At 39.0% G+C, this 19095-nt stretch overlaps 1 protein-coding gene across 7 annotated transcripts in view; it reads left to right on the top strand.

Moving 5' to 3' along the window:
- LOC121904871 (CUB and sushi domain-containing protein 3-like) overlaps nucleotides 1–19095 on the top strand; it is a 235399-nt gene that overhangs the window by 125746 nt on the left and 90558 nt on the right. For 6 of the 7 annotated variants that reach the window (XM_042422653.1, XM_042422651.1, XM_042422649.1 and 3 more), the window contains 7 exons: nucleotides 398–493; nucleotides 882–1085; nucleotides 6908–7032; nucleotides 7246–7342; nucleotides 8728–8832; nucleotides 16440–16558; nucleotides 17764–17833. In XM_042422653.1, the coding sequence (XP_042278587.1) occupies nucleotides 398–493; nucleotides 882–1085; nucleotides 6908–7032; nucleotides 7246–7342; nucleotides 8728–8832; nucleotides 16440–16558; nucleotides 17764–17833 (816 nt within the window). The remainder of the gene's footprint in view (nucleotides 1–397; nucleotides 494–881; nucleotides 1086–6907; nucleotides 7033–7245; nucleotides 7343–8727; nucleotides 8833–16439; nucleotides 16559–17763; nucleotides 17834–19095) is intronic. The other variant, XM_042422650.1, reaches the window with a different exon arrangement.

Here is a 19095-nt window from a genome sequence, read left to right as displayed (position 1 = left end):
CTCCATGAAACAGAGTGTTCATACACAATATATTTTGATTACACCTGAATAATCTCCTGAGTCCCAATTGAAATAATTAAAGCAAGCCAGTTGTTGTAAATTGTTGTCACCACTCTACTTGATTAGACTGTTACACAATGTAAAAACATACAAATTCTTTTTCCAGCTATAACACCGAGGATATACTTTATATTAGATTAGACTGTACATTTAAATCACATTGAAAGTTACCAACATTAGAAATGAATCAACATTTATCCTTTTTAGTCCAAATCAATATACATAATAAGAGCCTATGTTTATAATTCACATGAGTTATTTGTGTGTCTGCGGACGTTTATTAAACAGCATCATCTAAAAGAGTTTTGACATTGTCTCATTTGCTTTCACATTTCAGGCGAGACACTCCCTTTGAGTTCGGGAAACAAGATAACACTCAAGTTTACCACAAATGGAACAGACACAGCCAAAGGATTTCATTTTGTTTACCAAGGTAAGCCCGCTTTTTCTGATACGTTCCCAGAATTTTGATGTGGACTCTCTTATTTTACTTTGAAGGTGCAATGAGTGCATTTGCCTGCTTTTTTTTTTTTTTTTTTTTTTTTTAAATACTTCATCCTTGCACACATCACATAAAGGGCTGTTCAACAGAGTGCCATTGGCTGCAGAATCCGGCAGCAGGGCAGGATGATGTGGAGTCAAATAGCCTATCCTGGCACAGCAGACAAGAGTGACTAATGATGTGAGAGGAGATTCACAAGGGCTAAACCATTTCTCTCTGCCTCCTTTGTCTTTCCATCTCTCCTTGTCCTGTTGTCTTTCTGGCTGCCACACCCAACCGCAACTCTTTGTCTTTCTCTTCCTCTTCCCTCTCCCTCTAGCTGTACCCCGGACAAGCGCCTCTCAGTGTAGCTCGGTCCCTGAGCCCCGGTTTGGGAAGCGGATAGGAAACGACTTTGGCACTGGTATGGTGGTACTGTTTGAATGCAATCCAGGCTACACACTGCACGGCTCCAACGCCATCAGGTGTGAGGCCGTGCCCAGTGCCCTGGCCCAGTGGAACGGCACTGTGCCCACATGTGTTGGTAAGCGTCCTCATCCTCCAACCCTCGACTCACCCCCTGCACGCACTCACACACACACACTCACACAGATTCACAAAGATGGAGCAGGTGCACAAAAACGGCTGGTGTCTGTTTTTCCTAGGCATTACTTATCCCTAATGTCTGTCACCCACTACAAAGCATCTGCCTATCTCTGGTTTTGATAGTTCAGACAGGAAAAAAAGGGGCAAAGACAAATAGACTGACAAAGTGTCACATAAATTTTCTCCCTGAATAAGGAATTCCTTTGCCTAAGGTTCCTATGCCTTGCCATGAAATAAACAGCAGTGTAAAGTGAACATGTCACACTTTTTTTGTAGATCTTTGGGTAACTTTTTCTATGTATCCCACACCTCTACTGCATTATATACACCCATTTTATATGATCTATATAATCAGTTTATAAGCTAATCCAGTTCAGTTTTATAGCCCTGCAATCGATCTCTCTATTAATGTCAGTTTTTCTTGACACTGTGTCAGAAAAGTGGTGATTCACCTCTAATTTCTGAGCCTACATTTAGTGATGTGACTGCATTTCATTTACGAGTGTTTCTAATACCTTGCCGTCTCCATGTAAATAAAGGTGGACAAAACATAACACACAACTTAAAGCCTTATGAATTTACGAGTTTATCGAGTACACATGCACAATTTAATAACACCCTAGAACAGTTGAGTACATTACAATAACCTGCAATCAAGCCTGAGGCTAATGTGATAACCTAAGACTTCATAAACATTACCAAGCGAAGTATCCAAATCACTTACTAGTACTCAGTTAATTGTAACATATCCATGAATGTCTTGTGAACAATCCTAACTATTTCTGTAACCATAATAAAAGGAGAATATAGTTTGGGCATGATTTAATGACTTTACAGTAGTTAAAATACTTGAGCTCAAGTATGTAATTGTATATTATATATAAGGGCTTCATAAATATTTTTAATTGCCTACCTGGGTGCAGTTTTGAAGGCACAGTAAGGGAAAAACAAAGCAAATTAATGAATGAATGCTTGTGCTGCAAATATTTCCTTAGTCTTGTTCACTTGTATGTATCCTAGCACTTAAAGCACAACACATACACCAACATAATAACACAATAACTACTTATTAAGATGTTCTGGTAAGTGAAGACAACACTTATGCTAAATAAGGCATGTGAAATTTGTGATGTCATTGTCACACATAAAAGATTGAAAAGTCGAAACGACAGGTAAACCGTACAAAGAATTATGCACACATAAATATTCAAAGACATACACGCTCCACTTTCATGATTTACATGCCGTGTCTGAACACACTATTACCCAAACATAGACACATGCAGAAGGGCTTACACTCAGTCTCACGAAGACACCCACCTACGGCGTATCTACCTTGGGAAGATAAAGACCTACAGATGAAGTTGGGAGAAATCCATTGAAGTCAGGCCTTGTGCCAGCCAACAAATAATACCAGCCGTTGAGTGCGGGAGATTTCAAGTCAGGGTTCATCCGAGTTCACTGCCAAGTGGTAAGGGAATAGCAGTTCCATTTTAAACACAGTGATTTTTATCTGGAGATTGAATCTGGCTGCAGCATCTCCCCCAGCGGCAGTGTACTCATCCAGAATAATGGATATAGTTTCATGGAAGCTTCAACAAAAACACTATGCTCAATTACTCAAGCCTTCTTTATGGGATATGACGGCATCGGACACCACTCTCCTGTGAGGTACCTGTGTCTTAGAACATGCTTTTCCAGCTCTTTGTCCGGCTGTGATTGACTGGGCTCGTCATGCAACACTTGTTTTGCTTTCGATTTCACAAATACAAAGCTGCTGAATTAAGGCTTTGCTGTTGAGTTGTGCTAGCGCGTCTTTTTATCGTGATTTAATTAGCCTCGCCTCCAAGGATGAATAATGTTTGGATTGCCCCAGTTGAATTTTATGGAGAATAGTTGACTTGAATAAACAGATGTTGTTTTTTCTTGTTTGTTTCCAGATGGAATTTGACTTAAACAAAATACTTTATAGTTCACCTTTAAAAGAAATCACTTGACATCACTTTAAACATCTGGTTGTGGAAATTAATAAGAGGATTTAACTGGTGAAAGTAAAAGTAAGGAAATAGTAAATATTAATAGATGAGCACAATTGTATGTTGTTTTTATCCCCTCACAACTTAGGCAGCTAAACTCATACACATACTAAATCATTGGTGATTGTTGAAAATCATGACTGCCTAATATTACATAAACTCACAGATTGCCGTGATTCATACTCAGCATGCCCACACATGCAATTCACTGTTCAGAAGTACTGAGCTTGTTTTTAAACAGTGGATTCTTGTTTTGAAATAATATCTCAAGGCCAATTAAAGTGTCTGTGTCTGTGGGTGTGCAGTAAGGTCAGACCAGAGTGCTTTTCTGGAGGTCATAGTACTTTTGGGAGTTTACTTAAGTTTTGTTAAATTAAGTGTAAATTACCACCAATTTGACTAACAGTGAATTTTAGTCCCAGAAAGTAAGCACTGCAAATTCTAATGCAACATATTTAATTGGAGTGTTTTTAAAAATTCCAGCTAACACCCCGCCTAAACCTCCAGGCCACATTAAAAAGCAGTTTGTATTTTATAAATAGTTTTTTGTCATTATGCTGTGATAATGATCCATTTTGCTCACTATATCATTCACAATGACTTTGACCCACTGGCTAAAACTGGTCATTTCCGTCTGTTTACAACTTTGCCCCTAAAATCAACAACGCAATAACCTTTTCCCCACTTTCAATTTCAATTAAATTATCTTACATAATTTCAGGAGAGCTGAGTTTGCCTTAGTTTTCTTCACAATCCTTCTTAAAGCAAACTAACCTTGAAAAATTGGCACTGATGTCAGAGTAATTTTTTTATTCCACAGAAGCTTTAAATTTTCATTTACTTGATGTTTTAACTCCAATTATTATATTTTATAGAAAGATAACAGAGACATTAGAATATATGATTACAGTATATACTTTACATGTTGTCACATTGCATTTGTGAAAATGAGTATAAATGAGAATAATATATCTAAGTATAACATGTAAAATTTGTAAAAGAAAACCAACAAACAGGACATTTTGGAATATATACTTAAAATATTACAGTTACATAAGTAGTGCATCTAATCTAAAACACCTATGTGGTGCACACCTTGTGTTTTTGGTATCTTGATTAAAACACTTCTAATTAAAAGTTGCTGTGAACTCCCGGCATATCAGATGCCGCAGACTGTGTCTCATAATGTGAGCGGTCCCCACGCTTGTCTACCTACGGTAACTCTGACATATGAGCCTGCCACACATTGAGATGGGTGGGGAGCACTCATGCTTTTATGAGTGTCATGATTTCTAATCTTGCTCAACGAATTTCATTAACTGACAGCTCACGGGACTCAAAGGAGCTGTTAAATTACACTGAAATACTGGGCTTCTCCCAGAAATGTGTCTGTTGCTTGTTGTCAAGAGTGTGGTCTCATGTTAGAAGAATTGAAGTTCTGTAAAACTAAACCAGAAATTTCTCTGTGTGACCACTGCATATTGTGTGCTATGTTTATTGTTGCAATGCACATAACAGGCCCGTGTTTTGTTATCCCTTAAATATGTTCAATTATTTCTCAGGCCTTTGTTTCATAATTGAAGGTTAGAAGTAATATTGGTCTGATGGTGCAAAAATAATTATTTGCTGTTTTGGACTCACAGTAATTTTGTCTAAAAGAGCTTTTTTTTGAGAGCCAACAGGAAATGAAGGTTACTGCTAATGATGGCCTGGTCACTCAGTCAAGCTGGAGCTGCTGTCACATTTTTCACTGTATAGGCCCTTCAAACCTTCAAGGAGCCTCTAGTTTCCACAGGATATGACATTCTGACAAAAGTGCTCGAGATTTCATAGGCACTGACCTTCATTTTTCATTTGCAGAGCAGGATTCAAAACAATTACATAAGCTGTTCCCATTCAGTTGTGATGCCAGAGGTAATCGATTTCAATACCGAACACTTGACATGTGACATGCATTAGCTGAAGCTGATATTACAATATCTGCGATTATATGAAAGCGTGATTGCTCCAGTCTTTGATTGCTGTGAGGTACAGTATAGAAGTCATTTCTCTAGTGTGTGACTTGGAATGAAAGGAACAGAGTAGTCACTCTCCGAGCATGTGTAGGAGGGTGCATATCACCTGTAAAATATTGATGAGGTTGGAAAAAGTGGCAAGCTGACAGCAAGTTTTTTTCCTCTTTCCTTACCTATCTGATAAGTAACATATTTTCTTTTTCTCTTGTTTCCCGTGTCTCCTCTGGTTTTTCTTGTCTTTCAAATTGAACCCTCCAGTGGCTGATGGATATCGAAACAGTGATTATCTTTGACCTGTACAGGGATAAACCTTTGTTCTTGACAAATAGCATCTGGTTCTTCATTGTGAGAACACACTGTACTACACATCTGAAGGACTCCTCCCTCCTACCCCCTCTGAATGACAGATTGCTTGCTACTATAGAAAAGCTGTTATATACAAATGCTAGGTAACCTTGAATATCAGAGGACTGGTAAACTAATTATTTTGTTGCATTAGTCACATCTTTAAAAAATCTAAGAAACACTTATTTTTGCATCATGAGTGAAGTGAGAAAAGGTCTACAGAAGTTAGTGTCTTTGAGTCACTGGGCTTAGACATAGACTTTTACACTGTTTCATTTTGTAGTATACACTATCTGTCATAAATATTGGAACACATGCAATGGTTTTACATGTCTGACAAACACATTCCAGCTGGTAACAAAGTAACAATGGATCTCAACAGAGTAAAGCAGCAACGAAAAAACACTTTTACATTACACTCCTGTTCTTGTGACAGTATAAAAGATTTAGCTGGCTCCCAGCAAAATCTCATTAACAGCCCAATAGGTCATTTCTTGCTTCTGTATTAGCCAGCGGAACTACATTTCAATAGAAAGGGATTGCATTTTGTTCAGTGTTTTGTTGTGTGTAATAATCCAAAGGATTCTGGGTCTGCAAGGCTGGGTTACCACAATCCTTAATGGACAAAAAGTGGAGCCAAACACTGTGGAACGTAGCTGGCTGGACACAAGGCCAATTGGCATCCATCTGAAACGCAATAAAAAATATTGTAGCTGCCATTTTTGCACTTTTTTCATTTTGTTTTTTTACCCATACTAAAATATATCACAGTGTCTGACAGTGTCAGCACACTGACCAGTGACTCCAATTCAAAATTCATCTGAGAGCCGAGAGGCATGATAAATATGTTGCTTGTGGCACTCGTAGAAATAAGGTGCGTTTAGAGAGGAATAGCATTCACAATTGAAAGATGTGATTTGTGTGTCCCATGAGAGATAAAATTACACTTCAGGGTTAAACTGTTTACGTTTGCATGGAGCAGGAGATACGTGTGTGCTGCCATGTGAAGCTCCACTGAGTATTAAATCACAATGAAATCACGGACACAAACTGTCATAAAATAAAGCTTTATTTATGTGATGAAAGTAGAACCTGTCATTTATTGTCAATTCAGGCATGGTCATGAAAGCTTTCGTTTGAGTACACATAAGTACATAATATGAATTGTTTTTACAGATGCTCATTCAAGATCCATGTATCCATGTATGTTAGTGGTGGTTTTATAGTAGGTGGAGTGAGGCTTCTTCCCACTGTGACCCTTGTCCACTCCTGACTCCGCAGGTGTGTGTAGACTTCACGTCACTCAGCCTCTCTCCGTCTCTTTTTCGTTCTCTCTCTTTCTCAATCTGTTGTTCTTGGTCTAGTTCCCTGTGGCGGAGTGTTGACTGACCGCAGAGGCACTATCCTCTCTCCCGGATACCCAGAGCCATACGCCAACTATCTGAACTGTGCCTGGAAAATCTCTGTTCCTGAGGGAGCTGGCATCCAAGTGAGAGGACACAGATGCGGATCTTAGGAGTGTCATGTTTGATGAGAGATTAAAATATTTGTCGGGTGGATTAATTTTTTTTATACATAGTCTAATGATGAAACAGCTGGCCATTCTTTCGCTCATGAATATAAATTGCATTTTCTGTATTTGTGGTGTTTTTTTTTTTTTCCTCTCACGTCTCATTTTTATTAAGGCGTCTTTCTCTTTCAGATTCAAGTTGTGACCTTCGCCACAGAACACAACTGGGATTCTCTTGATTTTTTTGACGGGGTTGATGGCAATGCTCCAAGGCTCGGTAGCTACTCAGGTAAAACTGATACAACTGAATTTTAGTTGGCAGCTCCCTCTTGAATTTCAGTCAGACATCACAGGGCCCCAGCAGCAGATAGATGTGGTGATGGAGCTGATGACATTTGGCATGTCCTTTGAGAATGCTGTCTAAAAACCAGTTAAGGAAGTCAAGTAAAAATATCCCTCCTCTTTCACACAATGTTCCTTTCTCTGCAGTAGAGATCTTCATTATTTAGTCCTTCTTTCTGTCTGGAATTTGACAAATGTAGTGCTGCCTTAGGGCTCATGCTAATGAAAATGGTGCTCTTGCCACATGGTAACCCACTAGAAAACAGGCCGTCACATCAATTTAGATGCTGAATCCTTATGTAAAAGGGACTGGTGTAGCATTATGACTTCTGTCTCTATGTTGGCTATCAGTTCTCTCTATCAGTTTTATGAGACTAGGTGTCAAATTTCTCAAGTGGTGGATATGTCACTCTGAAAACAAACTCTTTACATATTATAATAGCTCCACCTTACAGCTCTCATCGTGAAGGGCAGTGCTGGGTTTGAAAGGTTTGAGGCTAAGGCATTTTAAATAGCTAGCAATCATTTTTATCTTTCACTATATTTAAGTGATTATGATTAAATGTAAACATCTCAATTAAAATTATTGAAGACATATGTCTGGAATACTGAAAATTATCTTAGACCTCAATGTTGATACACACAGAATATTCTGCACTGCAAATTCAGAGTTAGAATAGTCGACCGTGCTGCTGTTCAAGTATGATTTATTTGGTTCAGACTCTTCTGACTAAATGTACATAGTAAGTGTGTTGAACATGATTTACAACTATGACAGAGCGAGCATGTGATCTGTCCAGCTGAAAGATCATTGTAGTTGATTTTTTAAATTTTTTTTTATAGTAGAGACGTCATTTAAGGATAATTCAGTCACTGTGGATTTCACAGCAATGTCCCTTCTAAAAAAGGCATCTATTGCCTTTTAAATGTGTTTTATTTTATTTGATTTATTGATGTGAGCGATTGTCTGTGATTCATTGCATTATGTGAGGCACTTTGTATTTTAGTTTTGCACCATCATTTAATTTGTAACTTTTGTTATACCCAGCAAATCTCATTAAGCAAGGTTATGGAGGTGAAGTGGCTGCTGCTGAAAGCCGCAATGACTCCCGACTCTTATCAAAATTTGACTAGGGTTAAAACATAGAAGTGGATTTGAGAGGATGAATGAACAAAACTATAGCAGAATCATGTTTATATTATTACTGCATATAACTGAGCTGTTATGTGTCCATGTGTGATACATATCCGCATGTTTTTGGTGGGCTTAACATTGAATACTGTATGGACTAAACATGGTCTTATCTGTCTACTTTATATTGTATATTACAGGTACAACAATTCCACAACTGTTGAACAGCACGTCCAATAACCTGTACCTGACCTTCCAGTCTGACATCAGTGTATCCGCCGCTGGCTTCCACTTGGAGTACACAGGTATGAGGAGAGACGGCCTGTCTGCCTGCTTGTCACTTTGTCTGTTGTCAGTTTGTTTCTTTGTGTCCATCTGCCACCAGCCTCCAGCTGCTGCACAGTGGTTAAAGAAATAAGAGGGACAGCTGGTCTGGGTGGCACAGTTGGACACAGAAATAAATAGTTTGAGGGAGGGAGTGAGTGAGAGGGCGAAGTTTCTGCTTCAACTGTATCTCTAGTTTTCAGTCTTTGTGTTTCTCTGGTATTGTTTTATAGTATTCTCCAATGGTATCTCTTTTTTAAAATCCTCCTGTAACTAAAAGTTACTGGACCCCCGTCCCTTCTCATTTAGGCACCAAATTTGCTCTTCTCTCAGTAGGGTATTCACTTGGGGGCATATTTGTTAAGGAGCATGCTAAACATTTACCGTGCACTAAAATGGGAGTGAACGTAGCGCACTAAGGAGTGTAGCCGGCCCCAGTGGAGCGACTGATATACTAAGCCCTCCCATTGAAAAATTGTGTAAATGTAAATAGGGGTGATGATCTGCAGGTGTTGTGTGGTTATGCCTTAGCTTTGCTGCAGACAGGTAATAATACAGTCCTTTGTGACCAATTTTCCTCACTGTTATTTTCATCAGGCGCCTTCCCTTTGTCTTTTAATGTCATGAAAAATTTCCTGTTTTTTTTTTTGTTTTTTTCTCTAAGGATAGACAGACTTTCAGTTCTCTGTCTACTCCTCGCATTTGTCTTCCTGCTAGTTTGTTACTTATCACTCACCTACACATAGAAGTAATTTTCTAAAAAATGTGGCTGTGAGACACCCATTGTCATTTATATTCTGTGAACTTCATCGAGGGTATTGAAAAAGTGCAGCTGTGGGGAATGTTAACATAAAATCGGGGGTTGGAGATGGTACAAATGAAGGAAAGGAATACCATGATGTAGGAGTAACACTACTTTTAGAATTTAATCTTACACTTGTTGATAGGGCCACCACCTCCCTTACGAGGAAACGAATATTGCTAAATTAATCAGTCTCATAACCCTCTTTTCGATACATTGACCTCTGTCTTCTGAACACAAACAAACAACTTCTCACTTATAAATGTAGACATTTGTTTATAGCTTAGTGTCTAAAGAATACATGATGAAGGAAATATTCAAGCAAATGATTAAAAGAGATTAAAATGGTGAGATAAACGTGTCACTGAGTTAACGATAGTGATGGAAGTACGTGATTTAAAGTTATTAAAGAACAGAGGGATGCTAGGGGCCATCAACTTCTCTAAGACATAATAATTTTGATTTGACATCAATTCTTAATCACAGAATAACTGCAGATTTGCCTACTTGTTGAAGCATCACGGCAGAGATGAGACCACTTTAACTGAATCGGGAATTGTTGCAGTGTTGAGTCACCAGCGAGGTGTAGGCCAGTCTGCCTGCAGGGCTACACCGTGAAGGAGCCTTTGCTGCCAGCTACGCTCCCAGGCGACTCTGGATGCAGTGTTTGGTAGGGGCCCCCACAGCGGGACCTACCAGTCGGTCTGGCAGCTTGCTTCAGGGACCAAGGTCATGGCCGAGGTATTGCTGGCAGTTCTCTGAGGCAGTCAGACACGGAAGTAATTGAAGTCAAATAAATTAATCTGGCTACACTACTTCTTTAATTGGACTCGTCGGGTAGTAGTAGTCAAGTTGGCTGGAGGACAAAACTTCAAAAAGGAAATACTATAAAAACTGCAAGGCTTAATGTTAAAATATAAAACAAAGGAAATGAGTTTCAGTTGATAGTCAATAGTTGGCAGTGTTACCAGGCAGCGCAGAATGCTTACCTCTGGATTTTAGTAATTCATCCATTGTTTATCATACAGTTAGACCATTCTTCAGGAAAACATATGCTGAGCAACATTATTTGACTTACTGAACGATTGGAAAGCTTAATTCACATTAATTCATACTTTGCTAAAACAGGGAATATACCAATGTTAAGTCAACTTCAGGAATGCACTGTTAGATTTATGACAGAAGTCTGGAGATAAGCGAAACCCAGACTGAGTCTCTGCCCATGTTAATGTGGAGTTCTCTTGTGTTCTTCAGCTCACATGAGCCAAGGGTCACTAGGTATTTTCATGTCCTGTTGTTACTTTTAGTTGTCAGCACGGTCTCTCAGGAGATTGAAAGCACCAATGTTTGTTCTGGCTAGCCTCAATTCTGTCACCCCCACTGGGAGAGGTGAAAAGGGCCAGTCTGAAAGTCTGGAAAAACACTTTAAAGAAAGGTTGTGTTCAGAAAAGTTCAAAAACTAACAAGACTGTCCTCCTACAGTGATAAGAACTCTGCTAACATAACCAACTTTGAGACCCTGAACACAACACGGCTAAAGAATAACACGTTTCTGAGTAAAATCAGTTCCCACATAAACTGTCAGTTCCCACAAATGTGTTGCAAAACAATAGAAGCATAAAAAAACATTGCTGTCACTGAATCTGTCCTCGCTGTCAGTCGTGTCAGTCCGCGAGCATCATACCACTGTTGAGAATGACTTCACAGTCATGTCTCTCGCAGTCAGTGCTCCGTTTCCACAACACCGTCTTCTTGCTTCCCCTACCACTACCTACTGCTGAGAATCACTTCACTGCCATGTCTCACAGTCAGCTCTTTCCTCTTTGTCCGTCTCACACTTTGCCACTGCTGCCCTGGTAAAGTTCATTCCCTGATGCTTTGTGTAAACCAGGCTCTAGTTAAAAACCTTTCTACTTTTCCTTTTGCCATTCATATTTGTTGCCTGCCATATGGTTCTTCTGCCTGCATATTGGCAAACATTTGTGTTTGATCAAGCCATGTTGCTTCTCTATGGAATTACTCATTATTTATTTCTGTGTTTTTAATGTGTTGTTTCCCATTTTTTTGATGTTCCTATCTACCATCTATTGTAGAGTTCTTATTTATTTTAGAAAAATTACAGAGATGTCTTCTAAATATTCTCTATTCTGTCCTCTAGTTGGTTGTATCTTTGTGTCTTATTTCCAGCCTGTGTTTGGCTTGAAGGGCCCATTTATTCTTTACACACTCCAGTTTTTAGCTTCAAATTAATGCTCTGAATGCTCAGTACAGTGGGAAGAAAAAGGCATCAGGGATTGGCACAGACCCATCCAGCCAACCATCTGTTTTAAAATGTTTCCTTTGGGTGATTGTTGCAGTCCGCTGAGACTCATAGAAATCCTGTGTACCACCCGTCACTACAACTTCTTCAGAGCCAAGCGCTTTAACCAGCTCTCCTAAGGCTGACAGCATACTATAGTTGAAAACAAAATTGGCATGTTCTCACAGGCAATATGGTGGTTTGTATTCCAAATACAGTTTTCATTGTTTTTCAATGACCGTAGTCTGCAGAGGCCTGTATTATTTCCAGATAAGCTACACGGACCAACTGTGACAACCAAATGAATTAATTCTCAACAAACCGAGAAAAAATGCATCCTTTGAGTCTGCCCCAAAATCTATCAAAACTGTTGTTTTTTCACTAAATGTCTAATTTCTTTCACATCACACACATAACATTATAGTACTGCATATGGTCATTGCAGTTTACTTTAAATGCTAAGCTCACTACAGTTAGAATCTTCCTGTTAGTATTTGTACCTTTCAGGTGAATTATTATCATATATATTGGCCCAATTTATCATAGCTGCACCTTTACATCTATATTGTCTGCTTTAGGAAAGAAGTACTTGTAATTGAGTTTAGTATTATCTCACAATTATTTCTCCCACATATATGACTACATGACTAACGACTACATATTCTGTGGTCTTTGTATTATGTGTGTCATTATGTCCAGTAGTCCAGTCTTAGTGCAACTTAAATCTGGACACAAATCATTTTATCTGCGCTAACACTTATTGTGAGTTCCAGGCTCCAAACAAACCAGCGTGCACCAGGGAGTGGCTAAATTAAAGTTGTGTTTATACATGTCAGGAGGCAGAGTGCCATTTGGTCTGCATTTTGTCATTAAATTGCACTCCCGTTTCTGCTTGCTCAGACCACACTTTTTCACAAAGGCAAGCACAAGCAGCAGTTTTCGTGGCTGTAGTTGGCAGGGGTGTACACACAGACCTCTCCACAAATAATTGCTTCCTTCACTCTGATAAACGTTTTTCTTATACAGATGGAAATGTACATTAACATATAATTTGTATTAATGCATTAAAGGAAGATTACTGGGCTAAATTAATAAGTCATTACTTCATTCATCATTCATTACTAATGATGCCACCCACAAACGAAGAATGTATAAGGTCCTTCCAATTCGGTTGATTAAATACTTGTGGATATCAGCAACAGGAAAAATATGTATGTTTTAACTGCGCAGGTTCAACAGTGTGTGTATCTTAATTATTTTATCTGATTTTAGATTTCAGATAAATGTGACATAACACTGAGATTTAAGAAAACAGGAACATGATTTTCTGTGTGTTTATACACACCAGATACCAGACTTAAAGCTAGACACACAGGATACTCAGTTCACATACTTCTCCTTCTGACTCACTGATATTAAAAGGATGATTGATGCTTATGTGACTGATGATTATTGAATAACACAGTGACTCCACCTGCAGATACTGTATTCCTACTAACTGTTTATTCATCCTGCTTCAGTATCTTTTTTTTCAAGTTGTGCTGCACTGCGCCAGAATATTTTTTGTGCCTCTTTTTGTGTCACCAGAGTGTCAAAAATTATGTACTTACCCATGTGCACTTGTGCCCAGTTTCAGGAATTAGAAGCCTTTGTAAGTCTGTTATTGATTAATAATATAAATGTCATGATGGTAAAATCAAGTATATTAAGATTAGATGATAATGGTGCAGATCACCTGGTTGTCAAACTGATTAGACTGGTTGTTTTGTTTTATGTATGAAAGTAGCAAAATTGTAATTGATGATTAAGGATTGGAATTATCAACATGAGGAAGATGACAAATGGTATTCATGATCTTAATATGATAATAATCATCACAGTGTATATTTTGATAAGTAATATAATAATGTTGATCTTAGATAAAATAGCATTAGCTATTAAATGACAGTGTGACCTGAATGCTTCTGCATGAATAACTTAATTATCTCTCTTTATTTTTTTATATTACTATCTTTTTGAACACTAAACTTTAAATTTAGATAATAATAATCCAATTTATGTAAATTCATATGCTAAACTGAAAATATGAGCAGATACATTTTGATGACATTCATTACTAAAATTTCCTTGGTTAGACACAATCAGCAAGGCGTCCTGTTGAAAACATCAAATGTGTTTGATAAGGACGGGACTCCTTCCAGACATGATTGCACACTCAGGAACAGAGGACATTGACCCTCTCACAGCAGGGTGACAACAATCCCTGCCAAAATGTGTATTGTGACAGTTTGACTACAACCCATCTGGAGTGCAATGGGAACCAGTGCCGTCTGTTCATGAGCACCCACTCTTAACCTGACCAAAGCACAAAGGTCTATTTTTGCCCAGTTAAGATCTGGTACACGGCCTCTGGCTGTAGAAACAGGACCCGTACTATGTCTGTTTTGTATGACTGATAAACGCAGGCTTCAGTATGTTCTCAAGTGTTTTACTTGACTTGGGTTTTGTTAAAGGCAGACAATATATGACCTTGTTGTATGAAAACTTACTAAGTGTATTTCTTCTATGCTGCATGTGATGTGTATGAATACACGGATACACACACATTGTTTTGTTCCTGTGTATAATAGAAGCAGTACCTTTTATGACGATGTTAGCTACCATACCAAGTTACAGCGTCAGCAGCTGGACAAGAAAGATGTGTGTTTGTGTGTTTGTTTTGCACACTGATAGCTATACGATATCACAATGAGATTGTTCTAGTATTTATTATAGCCATTCGATATTAAGATGTTGTAAAGTACAATTTCAAATTTATTTAGCTGTTATAAGTGAAAACTTGTCAGAGCGTTCTGTATTACAATATTTCACCAATCCTATATTATTGCCCTGAGGTATTTTTTACTATTTGAAACACATTTGAAGTAAATGAGAATGCACAGCTTTATAAAACAGTTTGCTAGTTTCACAGGACAATATGAGGAGAAAGCTGATTACGCTTTGATATCAAACTTACCTTGTAGCAGTCTCTATAGCAGCAAGCACTGCTCTCATGAATTGTGTCACCAAATCTCCTTAAAATCAATTTTTGGTACTTTTATTTAAACCCACGCATAATAAAACTTTACAGGTACGGTATCCACCCACTCCCCTCGTAGTCGTTCTTTAGTCGTTGTATCTCTGGCTACTCTCATATTGCTTCCTGCTCCGCGCCTCTGAGGTCACTGTCTCCTCCTACTCAAATATCCTCTCTACCTTTCAGAGGATGCTTCTCTCCACTATATAGATTGACCACTTTATAAATTGTTCTGTATCTTCTGTTGCCATTCCTGCTGCCATGTTTACATTTGTCCACCCACCTACTTGTTTGGACCTGTTAACTCTTGGAGTGGGCTTCTGTGAGAGTGTTTGTACATTCGTGTCTTATTTTTCTTTTTTGAGTGGTTTGTGTATGTGTTCTCTACATCGGTATTTTTTTGTGTTGCTGCTTGAATATCCCCCTTCCCACTTCCTCTCACCTTACAACCTGCTCACTAGTTATGCATCAATGAGAAGATGTCTGTCGCTATGTGTATGAGCTATTCATAGTTATTACAAAGGTCTCCTTTCCCTCATTTCTCATGTATTACCCCTGCAGCAGTACAGCAGCATATTTTATGCATCCAAATAAGCACTCAAACAACCTACTGACAGATGATTTGTGTCAGTTGAAAAAGTTATAAAATAAGTTTTTTTCAGTGCTACTTTTCACTGAGGAACAGCATAATGGGTTCATGCGTGATGAAGTGAATATGAGATGTATTCTTCTCTCTTTTCTTTGCCTGCAGATCTGTTATCTGCCTCTAGGACAAATAACAGTTCGGCTACATTTCTATAATTTTTTTTTTTCTACTAAAGTGAATATAGCTTCAATTTACCTCAAATACACTACATTAATATAGCCCAAAGCTGGGATCACCATTGCTTCTAAGCCATTAAAACACAATATCAGGCCTCTCAGTACCTGGCAAGTGGCGCTGTAATCACTTTGTTCCAATAGAGCTCAATGCTTCTATCAAGTAATACTTCAGGGATTGCTTTGTAATTTCACAGTGATTGCTTCAGATCACAGTCGGAAGGATTTTGTGATTACAGCCACCAGTAGAATAGCTTTGTGACTTGTCCCAGTTTCTCAACGTTGTGATGAGGGAAGAAGGAAAGGAAAAAAAAAAAAAAAGACGTCTAACTCAATTATTATGCAATTACAAGCACATTAAAATGAGGCACTGTGTAATTACATGTTAAAACGTTTGGTTTTAATTTAATTATACACTTTTCTCCATAGGTATCGGTGATTAAATGTAAATGTTGGCATTGAACATACAATGAATGCTCAACCATGAAACAACGTATCAAAATGCACTGAGCAGTTGCAGGTCTTGATTGTGGCCATATCGTGCAGAAGAATGATCGCTGTCTGCACTCGTGTGTTGTGACTCTGTCCCAAGCAATAGGTTTGGATTCGTGCCCAGAGCCGCTGCCCCCCAGTAATGGACAAAAAGTGGGCGACCGCTACACCGTGGGTGACATGGTGTCCTTCCAATGCGATCAAGGCTTCTCTCTACAGGTAGGTGAAAGCATACAGTGCTGGTAAAGCAGAAATCCAGCTCTCTTAGGGGTATGATAAGTGAATCATATCTACCTGCCTGGAGTGACAATTTCAAGGGAATACCCCAAAGGATGAATCTGTCAAGGCAGCGTTACTAAGTAGTTTTTCGATGACATTTGTGTGTGTGTGTGTGAGAGAGAGAGGGAGAGGGAGAGAGAGAGAGAAGGAAAAAATATGTATTTGTGAATACACAAGTGTGTACGGGGTAACCGTTCATGTATTAATGCTTGCGTCTTTATTTGCAAGTGTGTGTACTTTGCTTGTGTGCTTGTCTGCCTAGATATACATGTCTGTTGTGTTTGTGTGTGTGTGTATATGTGTGTTACAAAGCAGCTTTAACTTCTTCCAATCCTTCCCGAGTAGATTCTGTAGCTGTAGAACCTTCCAAGGCCATAGGCGATGGATTGTGTTAACAGTCGCCTCACTAATCCCTCACCGATTTTTCTTCCCAGCTCGGGCATTCACTACGTTTCACATTCTCTCTGGACCAACCAGCAGCGTCCAACGTTCAGGCTGAGTTTCTGAACACTAGAAATAGACTAGAGGCCATTGTACTGTAGGATCAAAAGCACAAGTATGGATAGGAATTTCTGAGTTCAGGTATCTGTGTGTGTGGGTGTGTGTGTGTGTCTGTAGTACAACTGTACATATGTGTGCGTGCTTTGATAGATGTCCAAGGGTGTATGTCTTCAGGTTTGACATAAGTGTATGTGCTGGCAGGAGAATGTACATGTATATATGTATTTTAGAGGCACGTTGGCAGCAGAAAACTTCCAGACTGCACGAACATTTGAATGGATTAAAACAACAACAGCACTATGAATATTTTAGAGTATTAATGTGTCATATTAATCACTTTTTAGATTATTTTTTTATCTACCAGGATGTTTGTCAAAACCCAGGCTGTGCTCTTACTGCCCAACTAGCAACAAGAGATCCCTCTTCTACTCTTGATACCATCAAATATTTACACACAAGGTCTCGAGAAGAGGATTTTGAGAAATCCAACAATATGAGTGTTAACTAATTCCAAGGATCCACAGGACAGATCAAATCTGTTGCAAGCACCTATCATTTTGATCTCTTAGTGTTTCTTTTCTTTTGTTATTGGACACTATTTTGGAGGTGGTGAATATATTGTTTTTGTTTGTTTTCCTGAACAGGGCAATGCATATATTACATGTATGCCTGGTCCTGTCAGAAGATGGAACTACCCCGTACCGCTGTGTTTAGGTAAAGTATTATTTTATACAGTCTGACATTTTCAGTGTTTTGGGGTTTCAAGGAGGTGATATTGTAGATAACAAAACCATATTTATAGCATCAATCACAAACTCTGTCTCATCCTTTTGTATTTTGTCATTCACCTTTTCTAGTTGACTTTTTCCATCCTTATCTTTTCTTCTCCATATTGTATATTTCTCCCATATCAATATTTTATTCATACACAGCCACACAATAGATCTATGGCCTCACAGACGACTTGTTATTATATTTGGTAAAGCAACAATTTCATTGTAAGATCAGGGGAGGGAATGATGGGTGGGAGTGGAGGGCTTGGGGTGCGGGGGGGGGGGCAGGTTGAAGATATGAATTTTCTGCTTTCCCCTTTAGTTGAAAATCAATAAGGCATTGCACCATCCTGGTGTGTTGTTTGATTTCTGATACCCCTGATGAGAGTCTCTAGTCCCCCCGGACACTTCCTCTGTTTGTTGATTGCCACAGTGATAGATCCCAGACATTACTAAGGAATGGCCCAACTTCCTCTTTCTACGCCTCACTTTTTGGTTGCCCCCAAATTACACATGTGCACAATCACACACGCACACACAAACACTAATGTGAACACACTCTTAAAGTGCAAATAAACACACAGACAGAAATGCATGCTTGCACACGCAACTACGCATGCACTATGCTCTCCATGTAAATGTTGTGTCCCTGTGGTTTTCACAGTTCACTGCAGACATAACTCCAAGCTCTACTGTTGACAGGCTTGTTCTCGGATGCGTGTATCCACTCGTTAGCTCATCTCCTCGCTCATTTACAGTACATACACTCACCCCAACACCCTGGGATCTGTATTCACTTGGCTGCCGATAAACTCACATCAAAGTGGTTGCATGCCCCTGAACAAACAGTGTAACATCCTCATAAGCACCTTTCCTTTGCTCTTCTCTTTCATTTGATAGACAAACAGGTCAAGCTGGTTTCTCCCACCAGGGGCACAATTAAATCCCGGGATAGTTTTTGTCTTATTCTGGCCTAGGTTGATAGTCCCTAAAGAAATGGCAGCAATACACCTTGTGCTTTCAACCATTTGCCACATAAATGAGCCTGTTGGGGTTGGGATGGGAAAGAGGAATGATGTAGCTTGAAGTTTACATTGATTCCTCCTGTGGCTGTAATTGCATTACACCTGGGTGTTTATGTAAGCGCAGGGGTATGTGCCACAGGAGAGGAAGATGAGTGTAACCTTCACAGCAAGCTGAAGT

This window comes from Thunnus maccoyii, chromosome 10 (genome assembly GCF_910596095.1).
Source record: "Thunnus maccoyii chromosome 10, fThuMac1.1, whole genome shotgun sequence".
NCBI lineage: Eukaryota > Metazoa > Chordata > Actinopteri > Scombriformes > Scombridae > Thunnus > Thunnus maccoyii.
Note: the sequence above shows the minus strand (reverse complement) of the source record. Positions and strands in the feature narration are given on the sequence as shown.